This window comes from Geotrypetes seraphini, chromosome 3 (assembly GCF_902459505.1).
Source record: "Geotrypetes seraphini chromosome 3, aGeoSer1.1, whole genome shotgun sequence".
In the NCBI taxonomy this organism is placed as follows: domain Eukaryota; kingdom Metazoa; phylum Chordata; class Amphibia; order Gymnophiona; family Dermophiidae; genus Geotrypetes; species Geotrypetes seraphini.
Window position 1 is genome coordinate 162718682 of NC_047086.1, and position 23651 is coordinate 162742332.

The window sequence follows — 23651 nt, forward strand, 5'->3', positions numbered from 1 at the left end:
TCTGATCGAAATTCACTTTTACAATGTAATGTAATGTAATGTAATTTATTTCTTATATACGATGATGGTCCCCTTGTTAACCCCGTTTTGGTGACATTACTAAAAACATTGGTTATAAGGTCTGAGCACTTCACATTTAAATAAGGATATTTATTAAGTCATAATTTATTTATAAATTAGAGCTGTGATTATTTAAAATTACCAGAAATAACAAAGACATTTTAATTTAATCATGAAATTGTGATTACAGGGCAGACTGGATGGACCATTCAGGTCTTTATCTGCTGTCATTTACTATGCTACTATGTAAAACATCCTGGGCTGGGCCGGGCTGGACTGGCTTTGAGCATTTGCGCATGCTCAAAGCCTTCTGGTCTCGCTCTCTCTGAGATTCTGAATCTGAGAATCTCGGAGAGACCAGAAGGCTTTGAGCATGCGCAAATGCTCAAAGCCAGTCCAGCCCGGTCCAGCCCAGAAGAGGGAGGATCTCCGACGCACCGCCCAGCCCAGGCCGCGCCAGAAGAGGGAGGATCTTCGGCACCGGCACTGGTGCCCAGTCGAGGTAAGGGATGTGATTGCTGTGCTCGGGGGGGGGGGGGGATGTAGGATCGCGGGGGTGGATGGGGGGCAGACGCAAGAGGGGGGATGCCGGATCACGGGGGGGGGCGCTCTTACAGCGAGGCAAGCTCGGTTTACGAGGCACCAAGTTTGCAAATGTTTTGCTCGTCTTGCAAAACACTCGCAAACCGGTGCACTCGTAAACCAAGGTACCACTGTACTAGGATTGATGGACCTTCGATCTGTCACTGTAAAATTATCTGCATAATTGTAATTTAGAAATCCATCTATCTCTAGCTCTAGTCCCGATATTCAAAATAATTTAGTCAGCTCTTGACAGGTTAAATTGCTTGGTTGGGGCTAACTACTAATAGACAGCGGCAGTTAACCAGTTAAGTGCCGCTGAATATTGTGGTTAGTGCCGAACACGAAGCTGGTTATCTTGGGGTAGCTGCAGGAGTGGAGTTAGCACTTAAGCAGCCAGGACTAGCACATAAATGCTATCCCCTGGCCACTTAAGTGGTAAATATCAACTTCAGTGGCTATATGTTAGCCAGCTTAAAAATAACTGGATATTCAAAGCCAAAGCCGCACAGGTCTTTGTTTGAACATTTGAGAATAACACCATTGGTGGTGAAAATAAAATGCTCACTGTCGCCAACTGAATACTGACCCATGTGCTGTTCTGTGTGTAAAGCAGAAAATGGCCACTATAAAACTATGTTGATATATACACATCAAGAGCATGAATTCTGTCACACAGATCATATGGAGGAATTTACAGAGACATGGAGAGGCATTTTGAAAACATAGGTCTAAGTTCGATTTGGACGTTATGGTGCTAGATGTCCAAAGTCAGCAGTAAGAAAATGCATATTTTCGAAAGGCAAACCACCCTACATCTAGAAATAATTTTTTTTTAACCCTCTATCTGGACATCCAGGCCATTACGATGCCCAGACTGCCAGGATGTCTATCTTTATACATTTTCAACCAAAATTTCATCCAAGTCCCAAATGCCCAGAACAAAACCATTTGGATGTGGGAGGGGCCAGTCTTTTAATGGACTGTTCACCCAGACATGGCAACAGAGCAGTGGGGCACCTGAGGGACTGTTGTGAACTTCACAAAAAGGGTGCCAGATAAACATCTCACCAGAACTCCCTTATGGGTTATGGTGAGCCCCCCCAAACCCACTATACCCACCTGTCTATAATCCCAATAGCCCTTATGACTACTAGGGTTTTGGTTGGCTCACATTTTCCAGTGATTAGAGTGGTTTATGGGCCTGAGTCCTCTTCTCTATGGTTCACTAGCCCATCCACTAGGCTACTTAAGACACCTGTGTGCAGCTCTACTAGGCTTCCTATACCAGGTGCTGATGTTCTGGAGACAGGTATGTATGTTTGTATTCTGAACTTTGTGGGTGTGAGAGGGTCCATGAGCACTGGGGGGAGTGTGGGGGTGTCTTACCTTGATACATGCAGAGGTCATCTGGTCAGTTTGGGCACCATTGTGACACTTAGACCCTTCAAAAAAAGGTCTAGTTTCAAACGTATAAGTTCTGTCCAGGATATCTGGCAAAATGTTTGATTATCGCAGCAAGATGTCCATGTCTAACCCACCCTTGAGGCTTTCCAAAGCCCACCTATAACACACTTCCACCACGCCCATCTCGTGCTCTGAATGTACAGAGGCTGGAACACCTCGCTAGATGTCCAGAATGATGGTTTTTGATTATCAACACTTGGATGTTCTGGCGATTAGGATGTCCAAGTGCTGATTTAGGATGCTTTTTAGACATCTATGTCTTTTGATTATGGGCCCCATAGTCTGGGCAGTGTTGCCATGTACACAGGTACTTTATAAAATACAATTGTACATGTGTAGAGTACATAAATGTATTTTCACTGTCTTGGGGGTAGATGGAAATTTGTGCAAGAACATTTGTGCGCTACTGGGGATAGTACTAGAACCCTAATTTATAAACCACTTGGGCATCTATGCTGCCTTGATAAAATCAGGCAAAAAATAGGTATATTTTTGGACAGTTTTATATGCTCCTATTATAAAATTAACCCTTAAATTTTATTTAAATGTTATATGAAACAAATTCAGAGAAATGACCAAACTTTCCTAATACTGGCATCCAGTCATGGTTGTTAATAGATTTTATGGAAAAATGAATTTGCAGAAATAGAAAATTTTCCACAGAAAATCGCATGCAGAGAAAAATCTTCCATATTTACAGCATCTTGGCAAAATAGTGAGCATTACATTGGGTGACAAAATATCTCACTCTTCTCCATCTAGGAAGAAAACAGTGTTAAAAAGTATATGCACCAAAGCCCAAAGCTAATGAGCCTGCTGATCTCACCTGTGTTATAGTATCTCTTCAATTCAGTGCGCCTGATCTGTTTCATTTGGCTTTTTTTCTTTTTCTTGCCTTCATCTGCAGCAGTCTCGTTTTCTGGGAGGAGCTTGGGGTTCTCATGAGAGGGCGGGAGTTGTTCCAAAATCACTTTTGTTGCATCTGGTTTCCCAGCCTGAGTCCTGGAAGCAGTGGTGGAACCTCGGGGAATGGCAGGGGTCACTTCTGCATTCTGCTTTGCTTGCTTCTTCTTTTTCAACCTAAAGAGGAAAGAGCACAAAATAAATTCTAGTTTTTAAGAAAGTTTGACTGGTGTGGCAAAATGCATAAAGATGGCATTCTATAAGTGGGTACCTTCTTTTAAGTGCCCTAATAATGGTGGTGAGAGTATTCGGGTGCCAAGATTAATTTATAGAATATTAGCATAACCCTGAATCAGCACGCCTTACATTTAAAGGCATGTGGTTAAACCAGTTTTTTATTATATTGATTGTAATTTTATCAACTGGTCAGTATGTGGCTGATTATATATTATTTTTGTAATTATTCCTGTATTGTGCTTTTGATGATTTTATTGTGAATGTTTTTGTAAGCCGCCTAGTTCATTGATAGTGCAAGATAAAGATTCTTTTTAAAATATTGTATTTTTATGCATATAACACACACACAAATACTGTAACACACCCAAATTGTGAGACCATGTAAAAAATAAATTAGTATAATGTGCTCATGGATATACCAATTATTTTTCTAAGACAAGCTACTTTTCAAACATTTGTTTTTAAGGATTTTTCTTTTTAGATTCTTGTAGGTATTATTACTGCATGAAACCTGCAAAAAAACTAAAAAGAAAAAGCCTTAAAAACAATGTGTAATTTGGGGCTCTCTTTTACTAAGCCGCGGCAGATGTTTCTACTGTTGCCTGGGGCGCTAAATACTCCGACACTGCTCTAACACACATAGAATTTTTAAAAAAAAATAATTTATATTCTGCATATCCTACAATTCTAGCGGATTACAAATTATTCAAGTACCCTAACTATCCCGGCAGGCTGACACTCTATCTAATGTACCTGGGGCAATGGGGATTAAGTGACTTGCCAAGGGACACAAGGAGCAGTACAGGATTCGAACCCACAACCTCAGGGTGCCGAGGCTGTAGCTCTAACCACTGCTGGAATGACATCACGTCACTGCTCTAACCACTGCACCACAGACTCCCTAATTCTATGAATTCTATGAGAATTCAAGCTTTAAGCGGTCCGGGTTGCGGTAGAAACCTCTACCGCAGCTTAGTAAAAGGAGGGGCTAGCAATAATGCATTCATGCACAAAGGAGTCCTTTTACTAAACTGTGGCAAAAAAATGGCCTTAGTACACCCGTTATGTGGGCCTTTCCCACACACTAAGGCCACTTCCTGTGGCTAGAAAATGGCTTATTTTCCCATTTCCCAAATGGCCACATGCTAGTTTCATCATTAGCATGCGGCCATTAAAAAAATGAGCCCCTACTGCCTCCTATTTTGTAGACAGCAGATAAAGACCTGAATGGTCCATCCAGTCTGCCCTGTAATCACAATTTCATGATTAAATTAAAATGTCTTATTTATTCATTCATTCAATTTTCTAAACTGTTCTCCCATAGGAGAATGGTTTACATGAATTTGTTCACTTTCTCAAGCATTTTTCCCTGTTTGTTATTTCTGGGCCTTTGAAGTCTACCCGGTACTGACCTTAGTTTCCATCTACTGGATTTGCCTCTGAAGCCCACTCCAGCCTATCCTAACTATCTCCTTTGCGGGATTCAGACCGTGAAAGTTAGCCCATTCATATTCTAATTAATGATTCTCTGTATTCATCCCATGCTGATTTGAATTTCCTCTCTACCATCTCCATCTAGAAGGCATTCCAGGCATCCACCACCCTCTCCTTGAAAAAGAATTTCCTAACACTACTCTTAAGTCTACCACCCCTCAACCTCAATTTATGTCCTCTAGTTTAACCAATTTTCTTTCTCTGGAAAAGATTTGGTTCTATATTAATACCTTTCAAATATTTAAATGTCTGTATCATGTCACCCCTGTCCCTCCTCTCCTCCAGAGTATACATGTTGAGGTTTTCTAGTCTCTTCTTGTACTTTTTTTGGTGCAAACCCCCTACTATTTTTGTCGCTTTCCTCTAGACTGCTTCAAGTCTTTTTATATCCTTGACCAGATAAGGCCTTCAAAATTGAACACAATACTCCAAGTGGGGCCTTACCAATGATCTGTACAACGGCATCAATACCTCCTTTCTTCTGCTGGTTAAGCCTCTCTCATGCAAATGCTTGCCACAGCTCTCTAAAAGGGCTCTATAGAACACAGGAGCTATGTGTGCAATTTGTAAAAATGTGTATATCACATGAATTATATGAGTGAAAATACAGTACAGTAAATTCAACTGTAGGCGCCTTGAAGTGGCAATGGTGTGTATAACACAGTATTTTCTAAGCTACATGCAAAAATGGGAGGCCTGCCCATGTGTATGCCCTTTTGCAGCTGAATGCTATAGCACTTACTCATGCTATTATAGAATAGTGCTTAGGGTGTTTACAGGCATATTTTTTCACTGCACATAGACGTGCAAAGGGGTATGCACCCACAAGCACCCAATTATAGAATTGCCTTTAAAGAGGGTAATTTTATAACAGGTTGCCTAGATAGAAGTCCAAGTTTTTTAGGGCTATTTAAAAAGACAACATAGACACCTATAGGTCTTCATTAAATAGCCTCACAAAACTTGCAACAATCATGGATAAATGCACTCATATACATTTATACCTGTTTGGGAGCTGATGTAAATTTATACATGCATAGATTGCAACTCTACTTCTGCCTATATTCTGATTAAGCAGAAATAGACACAAATATTCTTCACACCTAATTAACCTCTGGGATAATTTCATAAAAGCCTTTTTCCTTCAGTAAAAAAATAAAATAAAAATAAATATTACCTCCCAAAAATGTGGGGTGGATAAGTTCTAGAAGGGGATGGGAAGCTGGAAGGGGGGGTTACAAAAAGGACCCCTTCTTCATGGAAAAGGTGATGTATTTTAGGGAACAGCCTCCCAGGGAAGAGAGAAGTAGCAGGAATGAATTGGAAAAAATATGGTATATACCAGGAGTGCCCAAATGGTCGATCGCGATCATCCAGTAGATCGCGTTGCCTTTGCAATCTTTTTCTCCCTGCTGCTTCCCCAAGCCAGGCCAGCCGCGTACAAGCACCGGACTACAAGACTTCACCTCCAATTTAAATTCTGACGTCGGAGAGGAAGTTCTGGCCCAGCCAATCGCTGCCTGACTGGCCTGGAACTTCCTCTCCGATGTTAGAATTGACGACGGAGGTGAAGTCTTGTGAGACCAGCGCTTGTACACGCCTGGCCTGGCTCAGGGAAGCAGCAGGGAGAAATTGGCATGGTGGCTTGGCCTGCAATTAAATGTTTGAAAATCTGAGTCTTGATGATGTCTCAAGAGGCTGCTTTTACATCCCCTTCAACTTTATTGTTGCAAGGTGTGGAAGTATCAGTTAAACTTGAGTTCTTTCAGATTGTACTCTGCCATTTTTACTTCATACTCGTATTAATGTTGTAGTTCGTTCTGTGTTTTTAAGATGTGAATGTTGTGCTTACTGAAGTCTTAATTTAGGGGGGTAGGGAAAGAATCGGGGAAGGGGAGAAATTGGCGCGATGGCTTGGGGGGAGAGGGGAGAGAGAAAGAAAGGCAGAAATAAAGAGGAGGAGCGGGGGAGAGAGAAAAAAAGACAGGCAGGCAGAGGAAGAAAGAAAGAAAGTGACAGAAAGAAAAGGAGAGAAGGCAGAAAGAAAGAAAGGCAGAATGAAAGAAATATTGGATTTACAGAAGAAGGAAGTGCAACCAGAGACTCATGAAATCACCAGACAAAAAGGTAGGAAAAATGATTTTATTTTCAATTTAGTGATCAAAATGTGTCCGTTTTGAGAATTTATATCTGCTGTCTATATTTTACCCTATGGCCCCCTTTTACTAAACCGTGATAGTGTTTTTTAGCACAGGGAGCCTATGAGCGTTGGGAGCTGTGAGAGGCATTCAGTGCAGCTCCCTGCGCTAAAAAATGCTATCGCAGTTTAGTAAAGGGGGAGGTGGTATATTTGTCTATTTTTGTATAGTTGTTTCTGAGGTGACATTGCATAAAGTCATCTGCCTTGACCTCTTGGAAAAAACCCCGGAATATAAATGATAATTATCTACAGAGTTTGGACTACAATTCGATAAAAATATTATGAAATGAGCCCTCCTTAATTAAATTAATTTTCTAAGAAAATATTTATTGAATTTTAAGGTAGTAAATAGAAAGAAAATAATACAAAAAAATAAAAAAAGCTATAAATAAAAAAAATATATATATACAGATATAGATAATGAGGGGGGAGGTGGTATAGCCTATGATTTAAACTAGTGAAACGCACTGCTATTGATACATATGACAAAGCAGTCATCCTAATTCTAAGGCTATTTATCCACCTATAGACAGAAGATAGAGCTATTGAGAGAAGATAGGGGCTTCTTTTACAAAGCTGCGCTAGCGGCTGCGCTGATGGCCCCGAAGCCCATAGAGATTTAAAGGGCTTAGGGGCTGTTGCTGTGCAGCAGCCGCTAGCGCAACTTTGTAAAAGAGGCCGATAGTGTATTCTATTTTCAATGAAATATTTTATATACATAGATAATAATTATAGTCAGGAAATTGGTAAGTAAATATTATTTTAATATTACAGTATGTATGTATTTTTGTATACCACTTTGGAACAAGGCAATCATAAATGTTTAATAAATGAAATAAAATAAACCCTTCCTGCCATAAAATGTTATGCCAGAGGCCAGGCATGGAGGAGGTGGTTTGCTCCCCTATCATCCTGGCAGGGGTGGATTATGTGGCTGACATTATTTACAATATGCTCAGAGCTATGAGTAAAGTCTCATCTTATATAATCTCCGCCCACAGAATGCTCTGGATCTGGCAGTGGGTGGGAGATTTGGCGTCTAAAGCTACTTTGAGCACATTCCCCTTTAAGGGGCAAATTCTCTTTGGCAATGGACTGGACGATTCGATGACAATTGTAATGGACCATTGTCCTAAATCTTTGCCAGACAGTAAACCACAAGGATCAGGCAGTTCCAATCATGGTTGCTTTCATGGCTACAGAAGACCGCGTTATGGGTCTATGGGATCCTCATCACAAAGGTCCTATCAAGGATCTAGACAAAGGTTTGGTAGCTCCAGGAGAGCTCAGACATTCAGTTCACACTCAGCAGCCAATTCTAAAAAGTCCCAATGATGCCAGATCATCCTCCGAGCTCCCATGCATAGGAGGGAGACTTTTGGAGTTCTGGAAGACTTGGGTGCAATTTCTTCAGACCAGTGGGTGATGGACATAATTCGAGCTCAGATTTTACCACCCACTCTGGGACCTCTTCTTGGACTCTCCAGCAGGAAGACCAGAGAAGGCTGCCAAGGTCAGAACAACAGTGCAAAGGCTGCTACAAATTGGAGTCATAGAGCCAGTTCCAGACACAGACTCAGGTTCAGCCTCTGGGGGATACTCTATATACATCACCATGCCCAAGAAAAATTATTGGAGGCCAATCTTAGATCAAGTTTCAAGTTTATTTAAAATTTCTTATACCGCCTAATCAGACTTCTAAGCGATGTACAAAATCATAAAAACATACATGGCTAAAATACAAACTTAAAATGACAAGGTATCTCTAGAGATGACTACTACTTTCAAAGACATTAAAAACCATGACAAACAGGAACAGAAGGTAAGAAAGCAAGAACTACAATATTCAAAGTAAAAGAGAACGTATAGGGGAAAAACAGTAGGAGGGGTTGCTGGAAGTAAATGTGGCATTGAAAATTCCCAGAATCCAGATGGAAACTGTGATATCAGTTATTGCTTCGGTGGCTCTGGGCAAATTCTTGTCCTCACTGGATCTGACTGAGACTTACTTGCATATTTCCACATCACAGAAAATTTCTCAGGTTTCATGTGCTAGAGAAGCATTTTCAGTTCTCGGCATTGCCTTTTGGGTTGGCCAGTGCGCCATGCACATTCACCAAAGGAATAGTGGTGGCAGCAGCCACCTGAGCAAGGCAGGAATCTAGGTTCATCCTTGGATGACTGGCTGTTTAGAGCTCCAACCTTGCTACATGGCCGCTAAGTGGTTGCTCTGGTAGTTCAACTCTTACAGGATCCTGGATGGATTATTAATTTCAGAAAGAGCCACCTGGAACCACCTCAGTGTCTGAAGTATCTGGGAATCCTATTCAATACATCAGAGGGCCAAGTGTTTCTTCCAGAGCCACGCAAACTGAAGCTCAGATGCCAGATCCTAGACATCTTGGTGATCTCACGGCTTGGCATTACTTACAGGTTCTAGGGTCCATGATGGTAACCATAGGGGATTGCATGGACAAGAGCACACCTGCACTCCCTACAGAGATCACTGCTGGCATGTTGGTCTCCTTAGTCGGACTCACTCCAGAAGGAGTTAGCCTAGACGACAGAGCTTAAAATGATTGCTCCAGCTGGAGTCATTATCTAGAGGCCTTCCTCTCCACAGTCATGGGTGATACTAATGACAGATGCCAGTCTCTATGGCGGTCATTGTGAGGATCATCCAGTCCAAGCCATTCGGTTAGCTCTCCGCTTTTTCCAGACACGGCCGAACTGCAGTTGGAGTATTCTCGGATAATGCTACAGTAGTGGCGTATGTCAACAGGCAAGGGGAAACCAAGAGTTTTTCTCTGAAGCTGGAAGCCCAATTGTTGTTTCAGTGGGTGAAGTCCACCTGCAGGCATCTCATTCCCTCATCTAGCCATCTCCCTCCTTTCCCTTCACCGGCATTCTTCAGAATTTTCTCTTAGTTCTGAGGTGTCTGGACGTGGTAACCATTCTCACAAGTCCCACGCGACTGCCCCAAAGCTTCTCATCTGACACACTTCCTGTTTCCGCCTGGGCGGCTTGCGTCCGAGGAGAAGCTTTGGGGCAGTCGCTCATGTCTTGTGAGAACATTGCTGCGTCTGGACACTCAGAAACAGAAACCTCTGAAGAACACCCGCAAAGGTGAGGGGAAGGAAGGAAGGTGGCCCAACAAGGGGAAGAGGTTCAGTGGTGCTGAAGTGAAGTGGAGGGAGAGGTGGAAAGGTTAACAGTCGCTGAAGGGGAGAGATAGGAGAGCAGATTCTGAAGGTAACTGGAGAGAGAGGGAGGAGCAGACGCTGGATGGAAGTGGGGAGGGGAGAAGATGCTGGTTGGAAGGGGAGAGTGAGAGAAGGGAACAGACGCTGAAAGTGGAGAGGGAGCAGACATTAGAAGGAAGTGGGGAGGAGAGAAAGGGGAGAAGACACTGGATGGGAGAGGATAGAGAGGGGAGCAGACTCTGGAAGGAAGTAGAGAGGTGAGAGCAAGCACATACTGGATGGAAGGAGGGGATAAAGAAAGAGCACATGCTGGATTGGGGATAAAGGATCAATTTAGTGAGATCCTGGAAGAGGTGAGGGAAAGAGGTGGCAAGCTGTAGGTAGACACAATGAAAGGGAAATTGAGGACTGGAAAATAAATAGATAAGAAGTAGAAAACAAATTTAGAAGGAAGAGCAGAAAAGGAAGGATCGGGAGAGGAGAGAGAGAGATACCAGAGCATTGGGAGGGGGAAGAGACAGATACCAGATCTGAAGGGAGAAAAGGAGGAGAGAGATGCAAAATCCACCTGGGGGAGGGAGGGAGAGATGGAAGGGAAGAAGACAGAGATGCCAGACCATGGGGGTAACGAAGGAAAGAAGATGGGTGCCAGACCAATGGGGTGGTGGTGGTGGAAGGGAGAGACAGACAGTTTCTGGTAGAGGCATAGAAATAAAGCAGATGCCATATGGAAGAGGCAGAGAGAAGGCAGATAGTGGATGGAAGGAAGAGAATGACAAGAAGATGAGTAAAGCAGAGACCATAGTTCCAAGACAATTTTTCCCATTGAAAGTAATAGAAACTGGATTAATCTGTTCCTTGGTCCCACAAACTCAGCAAGATCAGGCCTCCACCAGCATAGACAGCAAGATCGGGCCCCCGCCAGCATAGGCAGCAAGATTGGGCCCCCGTCGGCATAGGCAGTAAAATCGGCAACTGCAAGCATTGCTCAGCCCAAAGACGGAAACAGGAAGCTGCATCAGAGGGGAAACTTTGGGCTGAGCAATGCTTGCAGTTCCCGTGCGTTCAAATTCCAAAGCAGCGTTCGGATTCCGGGGCAAAATTTAAATTAAAATAATAGTTTAGATTCCAAGTTTTTCAAGTTCTGAGGTGTTGGGATTCCAAGGTACCACTGTATATTGTGTATAAAATTGCCCTATGAACCCACCCTGAATCCTTATCTCCCCCCTTACCAGTCCCTGTAAAAATTTGCTTCTATAAAAGCGGTCCTTGGTGTCAAAAAGGATAGGGACCACTGATGTAGTTAACCACAATATATGCTATTTTTAGAACAAGATTCCAACCTATAAAAACCTCCTGTCTTGACCACCCCCCTCTCATTCTCTGGACCCTCTGACTTCCTCCTCTCTTGCTGAATTCTCTCTTTCCCTTTCTGCCTATTCACACCTATACACCCATCATTCAGACCTAAGACAGACACACATTCATGCAGGTAAACTGTCCTTTCTCTCTCATTTACACACACAGACGCAGTCTCTAAATCTAGTCTGTACTTATAAAAGCCTATTTCTATCTCTATAATAGAATATTTTTCTGTACTTTAGTACCAAGCATATACAGTGGTACCTTGGATTACGAGCATAATCTGTTCCAGGAGCATGCTCGTAATCCAAAATGCTCGTATATCAAAGCAAGTTTCCCCATAGGAAGTAAGGGAAACTTGCTTTGATATGTTCCCCCTCCCCCCCGAGGCCAGCAGCGCTGCTCCCCCCCCCCCCCGAGAACCGGCATTGCTCCCCCCGAAGGCCCCCCCGCGAACCGGCACCCTCCCCCCCCGCGATCCGGCACAACCCCCCCGCCGCGACCTGAGGTCCCCCCAACCCACCCGAACCCTCTTCTTACTTTTCTGTAGCCTCCGCAGCGGTACTGGCATCAGCATGTCCTGTGCATGCCGGTGCCTGAAGATCTGCTTCCTGTGCTGGGCCTGAGAGTTCACGTCGAAGGTGAACTCTCACGTCGAACGTGAACTCTCAGGCCCAGCACAGGAAGCAGATCTTCAGGCACCGGTATGCACAGGACATGCTGATGCCGGTACCGCTGCGGAGGCTACAGAAAAGTAAGAAGAGGGTTCGGGTGGGTTGGGGGGACCTCAGGTCGCGGCGGGGGGGTGCCCGATGGCGGCGGGGGGGGGTGCCGGATCGTGGGGGGGGGGAAGGTGCCGGTTCGCAGGGGGGGCGCTCACAAATCGAAGCGCGCTCGGTTTCTGAGGCGCCGATTTTGCGAATGTTTTGCTCGTCTTGCAAAACACTCGCAAACCGGTGCACTCGTAAACCGAGGTACCACTGTATATGGTATCTCTGTAATAAGCCTATTTCTATACAATATATTCTTTATGCAACCACTCTTGGCTATCATTATCATTAATTTCACTTCCTGCTGAACCTCCTTTGAGGGCACTGAACCCAGGACCTCTGGAGGATTGTAGGGCTGCAACCTTTTGGGGGCTTGTCTGCTGCACCCACTTACAAAACCTTATACATACCTTTACGAAGTTTTACAGAGTGGACGTGTCAGGACAAGAAGATGGGGCCTTTGAGTCCTCGGTGCTTGTTGCAGGCTCATCTGTCCCACCTATACTCAAAGGACCGCTGTAATACTCCAATCCATAAGGAATCATATGTTTGCACAGGAATGAAGGATTAGGTCTTAACTTGATAATCCTCTTTCCTGTAAAACAGCATACGATTCCTTATGCCCCGCCTTGTCAGAGATGGATACAGCCTGCATTGCATAAAAGTCTGGGTTGAATTTCCAGTGGCTTGACTCATGGCAGCCAAAAGAGAAGAAAAGAAAATTATTATATGACAGTGGGTTATAGTTCCACTGCTCGCTGCACACTGCTTTTACAGAGCTATACAAGTATTAGTGTTGGTTGTACACAGGTAGTTGGTGAGTTGTTCCACTTTTAGTTTTACAATTGCAATGTTTGTTTACTGTTTTTTGAACCTACTACAAAGCAGAGCAAAGTTAACTTTAATTGGGGAATCCCCCAAACCCCTCCTTGTTATCCTCTTTTATGGGTTATCGCTTGCTTTGGTACAGACTGAAGAGAGAGGGCACTGCTCGGTGGCAGAGCTGAGAAAAATGATTAATGCCTTCTACAATCCAGCTTGTGAGTTGGGAAACACAACCCATCCATAAGAAACTGTATGCTGTTCTACAGGAAAGAGGATTATCGAGGTAAGAACCTAATCCTTCCATTTGATAGAACATTTATACTTTTATACAACTCTTTAAAGTCTCTCTTTACACAGAATCCAAAAGTCACAAACATGGAGGGTAGGGGGAGTCTAGTGTAGAACAGACTGCTTATTAGCTTCTCTTCAAATGTATCCCACGCCAGTCTGTGTTTCAATAGCATGGCCCACTTCTTTTTATGTTATTTAACTAGAGTCTGCCAGCATGTATGTGCATCGTGCTGCCAATTATTTCTCTCTGCACTTTCAGAAAGGAAAAAGAAAGCCAAGAACCAGGGAAGCAGAGTATTTAAGTGGCAAGATGTGTAAGCATGCACATTTATGGGCACCTATGGAGCCTAAAACCCAAACCTTTTGCAAAAGGAGGTAGTTTGACTGCCAGAGAGGTAACAACATTTGCCCTCTGAAGCGTATCTGGTCCAAATGAGAAGTTACTTGGGATTAAGTGTAACCTGAAGTAGCTGTAAATGCTGATTACTGCTCAGAGCACATTCTCTTTACATCCCTGTGTGCTGCCATATATACGGAAGGAGTGCTTTCTCTAAAATCTTTACTTATACTTTATGTATATGCCAACTCACAGGTATAAATCTGTTTTTTATACATGTAAATGGCACCTAAGGAATCTAAACTTACTACTTGTTTTTTGGGGGGGCCTGGCATCTTCCTCCTACTTTATTGGATCTACAGTTCATCTGGAAATAGCCCCTAGACTGAGTGGTAAAGTTATGGGCCTTCAAGTGCAAATACCTCTGTGCTTTTGATTGTTTTATAACCCTCCCCCCCTACTTTGGACTAGTCATTGCAATGATAATCCTTTGCCAAGCATCAAACATCAGAGCTCCATCCAGAGTACATAAGCACAGGACCAGAATCCAACCAGTAAATATTGACTGAGAGCAATGGTGACATTCAAGTCCAAGTTTAAGAATCAAACTCAGATCCACTGCATGTCAGTGCGCCACACTATTGATAAATAACCAGACTGGCCCCTTGCATCCTGTTTTAACGCAGATAACTTGGCCTAATCAAACAGGAAACCAGACCCTGTAATTCACTCACAGCACTTAGCTACTTTTAGGTGTTTTGCAACCAATCACACTATAAATTATACTGGCAGAGAAGGGAGACGGAAAGGGAGCAGAAAGGTTCAGGATGTGGTCTTTTCTTGACTACCTTGCAAATGAAGTCATTGCCGTTATTCAGTTAGGAGTGAATGCAATTTTCTGTAAGCTTACAATTTCCACCACAGTACTAAAGTGGATTAAACTTGATTATTCACCTCTGCAATTAATAACCCAAAGGAGAATAAAATAAACAGAATATACCACACAGTATACAATGTTAACTAAAAGATTAAATCCAACATAATATCAATCCTCCCCACCCCCTAATAAAATATACTGCATTACAACGACCATAACTGATTGCATCTATACTACAATGCTCACCTCAAAAGGTAAGTTTTGTTTTATTTCCTGAAAGAGAGGGCGTTGTCTCATAGTCTAATCTCTCGGAGCAGAGAATTCCATAATATGGGCACAAAGGTCTTTAAAAGTCTTCTGTCAATATTCAGTCTACAGTGGTCAGTGGTCAGTATTTTTTGACTGACTCCATGTTGAGGGGCACCGAGGGACCAATATGCAGACCAGATATGCAGTCGAGGGAGGTCTGCTGTCTGCCTGGAGCCAGAATACGGGATGTGACAGCCTGTCTTGATAGGCTTCTCAGGCCCAAGGACCACTTCCCAATGCTGCTCATCCACGTCGGAACGAATGACACTGTCAAGAACACTCTGGAAGGCATAGCTAGAGACTTCGGAGCTCTGGGGGAGAGGCTGAAGCAGACAGGAGCACAGGTAGTATTCTCTTCAATTCTTCCTGTTAGGGGCAAGGGAAGAGACAGGGACGAACGTATTCTGAAGACAAATGAGTGGCTACAACGATGGTGCTGGGAAATGAACTTCGGATTCCTGAATCACAGGGAGGCACTACAGGGACTCCAGGGATCAGACGGACTCCACCTGACCAACAGAGGTAAGAACGTCTTCGGATACCGAGTAGCCCGCCTGCTTCGAAGGACTTTAAACTAGGTAAGTTGGGGGAGGGTACCCATTTATATACTGGAGCAGTAAGTAACAATCCTGATGAGGTGAACCAAAACTCCACTTCTAAGTCAGAGGTAAGTACCCTTGCTGCAAAAGATTCGCTAGGAGAAACTCTAACTCAAATGGGTAACTCTCTAAAGGAGTTTAGTAGACACAAAGAGTGGAGAGCTATGTATGTAAATGCACACAGCCTAGGGAATAAATTTCTAGAACTAGAAACAGAAATAGTAAATGCAGACCTAGACGTGGTAGCAATATCCGAAACATGGTTCACAGACTCTCATGGGTGGGATATAACTATACCAGGATACAACCTGCTTCGCCAAGATAGAGAGGGTAAGTTGGGAGGTGGGGTAGCACTTTACATCAAAGAGAACATCAAGACAACTAGGATCACAGATGTCAAGTACACTGGGGAATCCATTTGGGTAAACCTGGCCAGAGGCGGAGAGAAATGCCTATACCTCGGTGTGGTATACAGACCTCCAAGACAATCGGAGGACAAGGATACAGAATTAATTGAAGACATTGAGAATATCACCTTACGGGGGGACGTTGTCCTGCTAGGGGACTTCAACATGCCTGATATAGACTGGAACACATTCTCAGCAACAACTTGTAGTAGCAGGAGGATATTAACATCCATGAAGGGAGTACAGCTCAAACAAATGGTACTAGAGCCCACTAGGGCCCAGGCCATCCTGGACCTGGTACTTACGAATGGGGAAAGCGTCACGGAAGTCTCAGTGGGAGAAACGCTGGCAACCAGTGACCATAACATGGTATGGTTCAACCTTAGAAAGGGCTTCCCTAGATCACAAACAAAAACGAAGGTACTCAATTTCCGGGGCACTGACTTCGCAAGCATGGGTGATTTCGTCCATCAGACGTTACAGGCTCAAGAAACAACGGATGATGTGGAAGCTATGTGGTCAACACTGAAAAAGACACTACACGAAGCAACTATCCGCCACATAAAATCGGTAAATAAACAACAAAGAAAGAAGAAACCCCGTTGGTTCACTGATGAGGTCTCACACCTAGTCAAGGACAAGAAAAGAGCATTTCTTTCATACAAACGCACCGGGGAGAAAGAAGCTAACATTGAATACAAGACAAGGTCTGCAGCGGTCAAAACAGCAGTCAGGGAGGCTAAACTTCGAGTGGAAGAAACTCTAGCAAAGAACATTAAGAAAGGGGACAAATCCTTCTTCAGGTATATTAGTGACAAGCAGAAGAACACAAACGGGATAGTACGCCTTAGAACAGCAGACGGGATTTATGTGGAAACAGATTCCGAAAAAGCCAAACTACTGAACGATTACTTCTGCTCAGTCTTTACCTGCGAGGCACCTGGACACGGGCCACAGCTGGAAGCAAAGCCAAGCAAGGAAGACCCATTTCAGAATTTTGGGTTCTCACCAGCTGATGTTTACAGCGAACTGTCAAGACTCAAGGTGAGCAAAGCCATGGGACCAGACAAATTGCACCCACGAGTGCTCAGGGAGCTGTGAGACGTCCTGACGGAACCGTTAACCATGCTCTTCAATCTCTCCCTAAGTACGGGGAGAGTCCCCCTGGACTGGAAAACAGCTAACGTCGTTCCTCTGCACAAAAAGGGTTGCAGAGCGGAGGCTGCGAATTACAGACCAGCGAGTCTCACATCAATAGTGTGTAAACTCATGGAAACACTACTTAAATGTAAATTAGACACGATTTTGGATGAAGGGATCCTAGTCAACATGGATTCACTAGGGGTAGGTCATGCCAATCCAATCTTATCAGCTTCTTTGATTGGGTAACAGGAAAGCTAGACTCGGGAGAGTCTCTGGACATAGTGTACTTGGATTTCAGTAAGGCTTTCGACAGTGTCCCACACCGTAGACTATTAAACAAGATGAAATCGATGGGGTTAGGTGAGACACTAATTGCATGGGTCAATGATTGGCTGAGTGGAAGACGTCAGAGGGTGGTGTTCAACGGCACCCTCTCTGAGACATCGGAGGTGACCAGCGGTGTGCCACAGGGCTCGGTCCTGGGTCCACTCCTTTTTAACATATTCATAAGGGACTTGACCCAAGGGCTTCAGGGTAAAGTAACTCTATTCGCTGATGACGCCAAACTATGTAATATAGTAAGTGAAAGCAATCTGCAGGATAGTATGACGCAGGATCTGCTTATGTTGGAAAACTGGTCCTCGACATGGCAGCTGGGCTTCAACGCTAAGAAATATAAGGTTATGCATCTCGGTAGCAGAAATCCATGCAAACCTTACACCTTAAATGGAGAAACACTAGCTAGGACTTCAGAAGAAAGAGACTTGGGAGTAATCATCATTGCAGACATGAAGGCCGCCAAACAAGTAGAGAAGGCCTCATCCAAAGCAAGGCAACTTATGGGATGTATCAATAGAAACTTCGTTAGCCGCAAATCTGAAGTCATAATGCCACTGTACAGAACCATGGTGAGACCTCATCTGGAGTACTGTGTGCAATTCTGGAGGCCACATTACCGTAAAGACGTGCTTAGAGTTGAGTCGGTTCAGCAGATGGCCACTAGGATGATCTCGGGGCTCAAGGGTCTCTCGTACGAAGAAAGACTAAACAAATTGCAGCTCTACACTCTAGAGGAGCGCAGGGAGAGGGGGGACATGATTGAGACATTTAAATACATCACGGGACGTGTCGAGGTGGAAGAAGACATCTTCTTTCTCATGGGACCCTCGGTCACAAGGGGGCATCCGTTCAAACTCAGAGGAGGGAAATTTGATAGTGACATAAGGAAGTATTTCTTCACAGAAAGGGTTGTAGATCACTGGAACAAGCTTCCAGAGCAGGTGATCAAGGCCACCAGCGTTATTGACTTTAAGAATAAATGGGATGCCCTAGTAGGATCCTTACGAGGGTCGAGTTAAGGAACTAGGTCATTAGTACTCAGACTTAATGGGGTGGGTCAGTAGAGTGGGCAGACTTGATGGGCTATAGCCCTTTTCTGCCGTCATCTTTCTATGTTTCTATCCCCAGATATTTGATGATGGGACACATCTGAGCACCAGCATTGAATATCTGGTTATACATAGCCAGATAACACTTATCCGGTTAAGCATGATATTCAGAACTTAATCAGATAAAGATAGGACTGTATTTTATGTGGTCCTATTTACCAGGTAACTTATCCAGTTCAGTGCTGAATATCGACATTTAACTGGACAAGTGCTGCCCCTGGACCACCCACAAAATCAGCTTAGGTGCTAACTGGATATATTCAGCATCACTATCTGGTTCAGTGCTCCTTGACCAGCGATTTAAATGGTCAGAAACCAATCCTGACCATATAAATTGATCCCATAGCTTTTAAGAGTTGTTTAGATGACCTGAAGTAGGAATGTAGGCCTGGGCCCACCCAGAAGGGGTACACCCCAGTTATCTGCAGTCCAGCATCTGTGTCTCCTTTCCCTTCTCTTTCTATGGGTCTAGCATCTCTGCAGCTTCCTCCTCCATCTCCCCCACCCTGACTCTTCCCAACTTATAGTGCTGGCAGAGACTCATATAGGCTTGTTCCAGGGCTTTCCTTCTAACACATCCCACCCATGCATAAACAAGAAAACCTTTCATATGCTGAAAGATTAGAGAAACTGGGGCTCTTTTCCCTGGAGAAGTGGAGGTTTAGAGGGGATATGATAGAGAAGTACAACATCATGAAGGGTGGATAGGGACAGATTCTTCAAACTCTCGAAAACTACAAGAACGAGAGGGAATTTGGAAAAATTAAGAGGGGACAGATTCAGAACCAATGCTAGGAAGGTCTTCTTCATCCAAAGGGTGGTGGACACCTGGAATGCGCTTCCAGAGGGTGTGATAGGACAAAGTACGCTATTGGGTTTCGAGAAGGGATTAGTTGATTTCCTGAAGGAAAAGGGGATTGAAGGGTATAGATAGAGAATTACTGTACAGGTCCTGGACCTGATGGGCTGCCGTGTGAGCGGACTGCAGGGCGCGATGGACTTCTGGTCTGACCCAGCAGAGGCATTTCTTATGTTCTTATATGGGTCTGATATTCAAAAAAAGCTGAGCTCCAAAATTTGTAATTTATTTTCAACCAAACTTAGAAGACTAACCCCCACCCGCCTTTTACAAGGTTTCCGCTGTGGTAACTACCCCGAAGCCCATAGAGATCTAAAGAGCTTCAGGGCTTTTGTTACACGGCTTTGTAAAAGGAATGGGGGGGGAGGTACGTTTTCATCTGAAAATTCATCTTGTTCAAGCTCCTAAATTATTTTCTTTAAAAAATTTATGCCTGCCATTCATTTGCCTAGATTTATGATGCGCCTAATTTTTTTCCTCCTGTGCTATATCTACTATTGCCTTTCTTATTTTGCTTGTTTTTCTTCCTATATTCTATTTCTTTTGTGTGATTAAATACACATGCTATCAAATTTAAATTGTGCAACGGCAGATGATATGTAGCCAAAGCAGAGTGAACTCAATAGCCTAATGAAAGTAATGAAACATGATTCACATTGGAAGAGGTGATGCTACAAGATAAGTTTACAACTTCCTTATACTTTTACAATTAACTGTCAGTTTGGAGTTAATATGCACAAAGAAAAGATTAGTTAAAAAAAAAAAACAACTCTAGTAGGATCTATGACAATTGTAGTCAGTCAGAGTTATGCTACCTGATTGGCAATCTGAATATCCTCTAGTAAAGAAATAGAATATAAAAATCAGTGCTAACTGATTTAGAAGAAATCTGCTTTCTTATCCAGTTTACAGAGGCTATGAAAGTTGAATTACTTGAATGATGATCTATTGTTGATGTAGCAGAGATTATATCAGTGAACTTAGGTATTTAAACTGTGAGGCACAAAACTGGAAGATCCAATGTTCCAAGAAGAAGAAGCAATCCAAAATAAAACAAACTGCGGAGGATTACAATGTTCTTGACTTTTTTCTTTATTTCTTAAAAGATATCTTCGGACAATGGTAAAATTAGACCACAACAAACATATAAAAGACTACCATGACCCATATGTTTGATGTGGTCTAATTTTACCATTGTCCGAAGATATCTTTTAAGAAATAAAGAAAAAAGTCAAGAACATTGTGTCCCGCCGTAGTTTGTTTTCTTTTGACATAGATATTTAAACATCTCTTAACATATCTCAATTCTCCCACATTTCCTCCAATGTATAGATATTGGGATCTTTAAGTCTGTTCCCGTTCGCCTTACACCGCAGACCACAAACCATTTTAGTAGCTTTCCTCCAGACTGATTCCACCCTTTTTATATCTTTTTGAAAGTGTGATCTCCAGAATTGTACACAGTAAATGAGGTCTCAACAGAGTCTTACACAGGGGCATCAATACCTCCTTTTTCCTACTGGCCATTCCTCTCCCTATGCACACTATCACCTTCTAGCTTTCACCGTCACCGTTTTAACCTCTCTGGCCACCTTAAGATCATCATATAATATCACACCCAAGTTCCACTGTGCACAAAAGTTCTTCACCCCCTCAACTGTACAATTCCCTTAGGATTTTGTAACATTTCTTAGGATTAAATTTTAGTTGCCAAATTTCAGACCATTCCTCAAGCTTCACTATGTCCTTCTTCCTGTTATTCACACCATCAGGGATGTCTACTCCATTACAGATTTGTACCATCTGCAAAGAGGCAAATCTTATCAGTCAGACCTTCAGCAATATCACTTACAAAAATGTTAAAAAGAACAGGCCCAAGAACCAAACTTTGAGGCACACCACTGGTAACCTTTCTATCCTCAGAGTGATCCCCTCTGTCACTTTCCACTCAACCAGTTCCTAACCCAGCCCGTAACTTTGGGGCCCATACTTAGGGCACTCAGGTTATTTATTAGATGCCTATGTGGAACACTGTCAAAGGCTTTGCTAAAATCTAAATACACCACATCTAGTGCTCTCCATCTATCCAATTCTCTGGTCATCCAGTCAAAGAAATTGATCAGATCTGTCTGCCAAGACCTACCTCTAGTGAATCCATGTTGCCTCTGGTCCTGTAATCCACTGGATTCCAGAAACAGAGTGACGCTCTGTTTTAAAAAGCATTTCCATTAATTTACTTACTACAGAAAGCCTGAAGTTCCCTACTTTTTCCTTACTTCCCCTTTTTTGGAAAGGGACCACATTCGCCCTTTTCCAATCCTCCAGTACCACTCCTGACTTTAGAGAAGCATTGTAAAAGTCTGCTAGCAGAGCCACCAGAACTTCCATAAGTTCCCTCAATACCTTCGGATGTACACCAACCAGACCCATCACTTTGTCTACTGTAGTTTTGCTGTCCTCTGAAAATTGATCAGAGTCTACCACACCTTCATCCCTATTTGCTTTTGTTTTCAGCAGCCCTGCTTCCAGCGCTTCAGCTGTGAACACTAGTGCTGCCCAATTCACGATTCGAATCGGTTCACCGATACACTTCAGGTGAATCGATTAAAAAAAAAAAAAAACGGCTTCCCAATTCGGCTGACCCTCCCTCCTTGCCCCTTAAAGCAGGAGCAGCAGTGCTGCTCTTGCTGGCTGGCCGCTGCCGCACTTGCTTTAGAGGGCGAGGGGGGAGGGTCAGTCGCGAAGTGCTGCTGTCTGATTCCCCCCCCCCCCCGGCGTCTGGCTTTCCCTCCTGGCCTTCCCGCAATGTTTATCTTATAGGAGCAGCCTGCAGAGAAGATTGTGGTACTAGCGATCTTTTCAAACTGCTTCGCAGCTGTTTCCTCTGCCGCGATCCTGCCTCTGACATCACAGGAGGGGCAGGACCGCGGCAGAGGAAACAGCTCGAAGCAGTTTGCAAAGATCGCTAGTACCACGATCTTATCTGCAGGCTGCTCCTATAAGGTAAATGGTGCAGGGAGGACAGGAGGGAAGCCGGACACCAGTGGGAGGCCAGGGGGAACATGCAGGCCTTCCGGGGGCAGTCCTTCGGGGTGGGGGGTGGGACAAGCCTTCAGGGGGGACAGGCATGCAGGCCTTCAAGGGGGGGCACACAGGCCTTCAGGGGGAGGTACAGGCCTTTAAGGGGGAGGACAGGCCTTCAAGGATGGTGGCACAGGCCTTCAGGGGGACATGCAGGCCTTCAGGGGTGGGGTGCAGGCCTTCAGGGGGGACAGACCTTCAGGGGAGGGGGGCCCTGGTGTAGAAGTACATGAAGGGAGGGAATGGGGGTTAAAAGAGACATGCATATGCTGGACTTTGGGGGGGGAAGAAATAATGGGTCTAAAAATAGAGGAGAGGGAGAGAGATGATAGACAATGGGATTTAGGGAGGGAAGGAACAGAAAGGGAGAGAAGTTGGACACAAAGGATGGTATGGAGGGGGGATAGAGATACTGGATAGCAGGGTAGTTGGGAAAAGAAAGGGAGAGATGGTGGATCCTGGGGCGGTGGGGAAGAAGGGAGAGATGCTGGATGAAAGGGTAATTAAGAAAAGGTGGATCTGTGGATGGAGACGAAATAAAGGAAAGATGCCAGACCTCCAGGGGAGGAAAGGGAAACGGAAAGGGAGGACAGAGATGGCAGATGGATGGTTAGCACGGAGAAAGAAGGAGACCCTGGCAAGCAAGTTATCAGAAGACAATCAGAGCCTGGGACCAACAAGATTTGATTAATGACCAGACAACAAAATTTAGAAAAAATAATTTTATTTTCTGTTTTGTGATTACAATGTGTCAGATTTGAAACATATATCCTGCCAGAGCTGGTGTTAGACCGCAAACGTGAGCTAGGATTTACCAGAGAGAGGAAAAGTCCTTTTTGTTTCTTTATTTTGTTTACACCACAACGCCAGTGTGGTTAGGAGAAGGCAAAGGGGGTGAAGAAGTTATAAAATAAACCCACCAGGATGTTTGAAAAAAACACCCAATTGGGCAGGAAAATCGAATCGAATCAAAAAACCAATTCAATAGGCTGAATTGAATCGAATCGAAATTTTTTTTCCTGAATCGGGCAGCACTAGTGAACACAGAACAGAAATATTATCTTTATCAGCTTCTACCTAGTCCTAAATTGTGTTCAAACAACAATATCCCAAAAATAAATACAAAACTAAAGAAGAAAAAAATGTGTTTACTAGATAGGGGAAAAGACCTCAAATGCCCCATGCCCAAAGCTCATT

The 23651-nt window shown here is 43.8% G+C and overlaps 1 protein-coding gene across 4 annotated transcripts in view; it reads right to left on the reverse strand.

Annotated features, from left to right (window-relative positions):
* The window catches only part of NCOA7 (nuclear receptor coactivator 7), a 351548-nt gene that overhangs the window by 229656 nt on the left and 98241 nt on the right, over positions 1-23651 (reverse strand). For all 4 annotated transcript variants that reach the window (XM_033936068.1, XM_033936069.1, XM_033936067.1 and 1 more), the window contains one exon: positions 2936-3189. In XM_033936068.1, the coding sequence (XP_033791959.1) occupies positions 2936-3189 (254 nt within the window). The remainder of the gene's footprint in view (positions 1-2935; positions 3190-23651) is intronic.